Consider the following 5,844-nt stretch of genomic DNA (forward strand, 5'->3'; position numbering starts at 1 on the left):
GGGGCGGGCTACCAGGAAGCCGCAGCTGAGCCTGGGCTGTGCGGGTGGGTCCCCCATGGCCCCAGAGGTGCCCGGAGCCCCCAGAGAACACCCTGCCCCATGGCCCAGCCCCACACCATGTCCCCATTGCCCCCCTTTCCTACATGTCATTGGAGATCCCCATGGGGGGTGCAGCCTGCAGCCGGAGTCTGGTCATGAGTGGGGCGTGGAGGGGGGGGACGGGACATTGGAGGGAACCCCTCTTCCCACTGCAAGCCTGGCTGAGCGCGGCTCATCTGCCCCAAATACCAGCTCCAGGAAAACTCCTTCTGCTGGGGCTTCGGGCTCGGCAGATGGCACAGGAAGCTCTCACTGTTGCGTAGCATTTCCCCAGTCATGACCCCGATCCTCTCCCCACCTTGCTGAGAGCAAAGCCTTTGCCCTTGGCCTCCAAGCTGGGACCCGGCTCAGCTGGGGGCCAGGCAGAGCTCAGGTGCAGCCCTTCATCCGTGACCTAATGGGAAACTGTCCTCCCAAAGGGCTCTGGTCCCCCCCAAACCCCAGTGAAACGGCGCAGCATTAATCGACTCTAGCATGGACACGGCAGGTCGCAGCCACAAGCGCGTTTTGGCTGTTTTTTTTAAAACCTTGCTTTTGTAACAGGAACTTCGTAAAGGAAATATGGTATATGGCAAACTCCAGGGCCGGGTGAGCTGCGGTTTGTGACAGCACCTCCATTTCTGACGGGCTGCTCCTATTCCTTGCTTTGTTTTCATTCGTCATGCAGCTCGAAGGCTTCTTCAGCGCGGCGGGGAGGACGTGCAGTCACCCTGCCGGTGGCAGGGCACCCACAGCCCCAGCCCTCCCCGTTTCCACGCCTGAAGCAATGGGTGTGACAGAGGGGAAGGTGTTTTAGCTGGCTCCCAGACTAACCCTCCACGCAGGTGGGCCAGAAAAACGCACGTCCCAGGACCTCTTTTAACTCCCCTCCCAGCCCTGCAGACCTGATCCAGCAGAACACCGAAGCATGTGGACACATCCGATGGTGGGAGCGATGCTGTTGGCTTCCCGAGAGCTGGATGGGACCCTGGCACGTTCAGCCTTCTGTGGTGCCCTCAAAAAACAGGTTAAAAATGGAGCTGAGGCCGAATCCTGGCCTGGTCCATCCGAGCTTCTTACGGAGCTCTGCAGTCTGCTCATCTGGAGACCTTTTCCGAGCAGAAGGCACCCCGTAGAGTGGTTGCTCCGAGACTTTTCCCAGCCTCCCGCTCCTTTCTGGTGTTTCATGTCACAGCTCGAGAAGGGGCTTTGGCACCTTCTGGAGCTCATTTTCCTGGCAGCTAATGGAGCCTTAAATACCCATTTGGGGCTTCAGGCTTCACAACCGGCAGTCGCCTCTGATGGGCTATTTTTGCAGTAATAGGAAAATTGCTGGGCTTTTTTTTTTTTTTCTCCCCCTTCTGAGCTCAAAACCAGGATCATGCCACTTGTTACAGTCTGTTTATTGGAAAGTGTTTGTTTTCTTCCTTTTGCTTCCATGTTTATCTCGGGTGTCTTGCCTCTAATGAGGACCATGTGTCCTCCCAAGGGTCGTTGGCATTGTTCTCCCTAAGAGAAGATTTCCGGGGTTGGCCCACTTGGAGAAAAAACTCTGGGCTTGTAGGAAAGTTGCATTTCATATAAACTCTGCAGCCAAGAGGACTCAAACTCTGGAGTTTGCTGCCTATGGTTGGGGAGGGCGCCGGGATCCTGCTCCATCCCTGGTGGGTTTTCAAGGACAGCTTCGGCACCGCGGGCAGGGAGGAGACCAGCCCTCCTGTGCGTGGAGGGATGGACTGCATGGGTGGATTTCAACCCTTTTAAACCAAAAACCCACCTGCCTTGCGTTTGGCAAAGCCAGACATCGTTTTTCTTCCAAAGCCTTCCCAGCCCCGTCCCTTATCTCGTGCACCAGTGCTGCCAGCAGCCTCCCTCACCACCCTGGAAAAGCAGGGCTGAGCACCGGCGCGGCAGGTCCAGGTTTCGGTGCCTTGGCTTGCCGTCCTGTGCAAGCACCTGGGTGCATGGGTTAAAAAAAAAAAAATCAAACCGCTCACTGGCTGGTTGTGTCTTACAGCCCTGCAGGCTGAGCGCCCTGGCTCGGCTGCCTGGCAGCCCTGGCACTGCTGCCTGCCCAGGCACGTGCCTTCCTGCTTCCAGAATGGCTGAAAAATGCAGACAGACAATAAAAAAAAGGGCTCTTTGCAAGAACTAAACAATTTGCCGGGAAATGAGCTTGTGCGAAGTTGTGCCTGGATTTCACGCGCTGGAAAAAAAAAACCCAACCCTGACCATGCTCGATTTATGTCCAGGAAAGGAGCGGGATGCAGGATTAGGTGATGCTGGTGACACCAGTGACACCGCGAGCATGGGACAGGGCAGCCGGCGGTGTCGGAGGGCAGCGGGCATGGCGCAACAGCTCCAAAAAGAGCATCGTTGGTGTGAGCCACAGCCTTGAGCCAAGCAGCATCTCTTTACTGCCTTCATTAAGCATTAGGTCCGTCCCTTTGAGGATCGCTGGCACAGGAGCAATCTGGCGCGGAGGGGGCCTGCGGGGAATGACTGAGCAGTGCGAGGAGCCTGGGAGGAAGATGCGGTCGGGGTGGGGGGGGGCTCGCACAGCAGCTCTCACCTCTTCGGCATTTGGCCGGAGAGCCCTGAGCCTCTGGGCTATTTTGGTTCCTGTTTAGCAACATTTACGACTAAACCGCATGTTGCAGGGATTTTTTTGATTTTAATTTTTATTTTATTTTACTTTCATTTTTTCCAAGCTCAGTAATAGGAAGGGGCTCTGAGCTTTGATGTAACTCCTGAAGCCCCAAACCGTAGGTGTTTGGGCATTAAAAAGTGGGTTACCCAAGGGAGCAACTTGGGGTGGAGAGTGGCAGCCCCCTCCTCGCAGCGGCTGTGCCCAGCGTGCTCAGGGCAGCTCGGAGCCCAGCCCTGGCTGGGAACGTGCTGCCATCTCTGGAGAGGACGGCGATACGGCAGTCCCAGGCCCCAGAAGCACACCGAGGAGCGATTTATCTGCTCGGAGGGCGACCTGGCGTTCAGCCGCAAGTGCAAACCTTGTTGGCTGCAGCCGGAGCTCGGCTTACCGGGAGGCAGCGGTGGTCGGCTGGAGACTCCAAGTCTGCTCCCAGGGCAGGTAGGGCACCAGTAAGGGCAGAATGCTGATTAAAAGCGCTACCGAAGCCAGATGAGCGTGTCAAGGTCGCCGGGACACGCACGGGCCCAGCCGGGGAGCGGGGACAATGCAGGGACAGGGGGGTCACGCCCGCAGCCTGCAAGCCCCCGCCGTGCTCAGTGGCTCCATGATTTCTTTCCTCTGATGATAAACTCATGAATGGGTCAGACACCGTGGTGTGTGCATCACCTCAGGGCTCCGATGGAGTCTGTATTCATCCACCTTAATTAAAGAACCTGTTGGTTTTTTTTTAATTGCAGCTTTCCATGGAGCATGGTTGCCCTGGGCTCTAAATACACATATCGTGGGGCAGGGACCTCTCCTGGGAGGCTCTCCAGGAGTGAATCCTTGTTGGGGTCAGGGGCAAGATGATGGCCTGTCCCATCCTGGGCACACACCGAGGACCCACGGCTCACGTTGCTGCACACTCCTAGCCTGGCCGTGCCTGGTCCGTCTGTCCTGAGCGGTGCGTGGATCCATACGGTGGAGGAGATCCCAGGCCAGGGGGGGGCAACAGCGAGATTTTGCAGAGCCGTTATCTCACCTGGCCATCATCCTGCTGCGGTGAAACAGGTCCGGTGAAAGCCACAGCGCAGGCTCGGTGCTGTTGACTCTGCGGTCCCACATGAACCATCTCCAAGTCAATAACACGCCGGTAACATGAAACCGATATGCGGACCAACCCTCATCTCATTTCTTTCTCCTTAGAAAACCCTGATGAGAGGCACTGAGCAGGGAGCTTGCAGGTCCCCCAAATACATCCCCAAATACAGGTCTGCCCTTTTCTCCAGCCAGGAGAGCCGGGCCGGTCAAACAGCCAGAGCCAACCCAACCAGGTCACCTCCAAAAAGCCCCAAGATAGATTTGCGTGAGTTTCTTCCTTCAAAAACAGAATCCATTTGACAACGAGAGTAAGTATCACGTGAGAACTGGCAGGAACACAACTACACCTTGCAAGGCTTAGCTAAATAGAGGGAGAGAAGTATTTGCCCTGCCTCCTCCAAGGACACTAAGCAGATGGGGACTTCGGTCATCGTAATTTTTTTGGCCTAAATGGTCACTTGAGGCAGATATTAAATCCAGTTAATATGTGTGCTTGAGGGGAAATGGATCTTTCACTAAAATGATCATTTGCTTGCATGCTTGCACCATGAGGTTATAAATCTCAGGCTCTGTATTCTCTCAATTACTGCTCTTATTAGGCCTCGGGATCATCATAAATACCGAATCAAAATAATCGCAGGAGGACAGGTAGCCATCTGAGTAACACAAATGCAACATTAGCGCCTGGAGGAATCAATTTTCGAGAGAAGAGCAAGCCACGGCGGAGAAACCACAGCCCCGCTCCTGGGATATGGGGTTAGGGGAGGGGTGATGGGCATCTCGGGGAGGGACGATGGGCGTCCCAGGGAGGCATGACGGGCATCCCAGGGAGGGATCCCGCCTGCCCTCCGGCCCCTCGGCGTGGCCGTGAGTTGCTGCTCAAGTTTCTGAGCCTCCACACCCCCAAAGGCTCCCTCACACCCCCCTTGCCCAGGCCGGGGACACCCCAAACCAGCCCCGGATAACCCCCCTCGGTGTGGAAGGGGATCATGCACAGGACAAGGCGATGGAGCAGGGCTCCGAACCACTTTTATTTCACGGGGATACACACACACACACCCCTCTCCTTCCTGCGCGTCCCCGCTGCCCTGAAGCCACATGCCAAAACCCTCCTGCTTTCCTGGAGCCGGGCGCTCCCCAAACCCTCCACAAAGTGCTGCTGCTCAGAAATATTCACAGGTACCCGGGAGCCCCCCCCGGGTTCCCCTCCGGGGCAAAACGCAGCCTCAGGGAAGGGGGCAGAAACGCTTCGCGCCCACCCCTCGCTGTGAGCCGGACGCCGTCCCCACCTGCGACAGCCCCTTGCTGCCCCGGGATGCTCTGGGGCGGGGGCGCGGGGCCAAAGGCTCGCTCCTCATCCTCACCAGCAGCCGCCGGCTTCTGCAAGACCCGCGCGCTCAGGGGAAGCCGAGCTGCGGGGCGTCTGTCCTGCGCCAGCCCAGGGGGCAGAACTGGCCGTCCCCTCCGGGGCCGGGCCCTTTCAGGCTGGCTTTCCGAGAATTCAGCTTCCGGCAGACCCTGCGGACGAACATGCGGAAGACGGAGGTGCGGAAGATGATGAAGACCCAGGGGTCCACGATGGAGTTCACGGAGAGAAACCGCAGGGCGCTGAGGTCAGCGTTCTCGTTGAAATCAGCAGCGAATGCCCCCATGTACACCCGGATCTGTTAAAAAAACAAATAAATAGGTAAAAATGAAAAAAAGATCTCACTACAGGGGTAAAGCTGAGAGCAAAACGATTCCCACCGGGGCAGCAAAAGAAGTTTTAACCCCCGACATCCTTACGCATCGAATCAGCACATATTGTGGGTTTGCAGACCCTGAAACTGGGAGTTGGGGCTGGGTCACGGACGGTCGTGGCACAGGGTCACCATGTCCCCATCAGGGCCAGGAGGTTAGAGCTGAAGAGGTGGCCCCGGCGACCGGGGTTGTTTTACGGATAAAGGGAGCATCCGACCTCCACAGGCTGCCGCCGACGGGTGCTGCTCTGCCCCCAAGGCTGGGGCACCCCACTTGCGTTCTCCCTCCCCCCCCCC

General features: G+C 57.2%; 1 protein-coding gene across 1 annotated transcript in view; it reads right to left on the reverse strand.

Moving 5' to 3' along the window:
- Positions 1-5,205: 5,205 nt before the first annotated feature.
- LOC103907676 (prostaglandin D2 receptor) overlaps positions 5,206-5,844 on the reverse strand; it is a 10,916-nt gene continuing 10,277 nt past the window's right edge. The window contains exon 6 of the mRNA XM_009289891.1: positions 5,206-5,472. Coding sequence (XP_009288166.1) covers positions 5,206-5,472 — 267 coding nt within the window. The remainder of the gene's footprint in view (positions 5,473-5,844) is intronic.

Source organism: Aptenodytes forsteri, unplaced genomic scaffold (assembly GCF_000699145.1).
Source record: "Aptenodytes forsteri isolate BGI_AS27 unplaced genomic scaffold, ASM69914v1 Scaffold76, whole genome shotgun sequence".
NCBI classification, from domain to species: Eukaryota; Metazoa; Chordata; class Aves; order Sphenisciformes; family Spheniscidae; genus Aptenodytes; species Aptenodytes forsteri.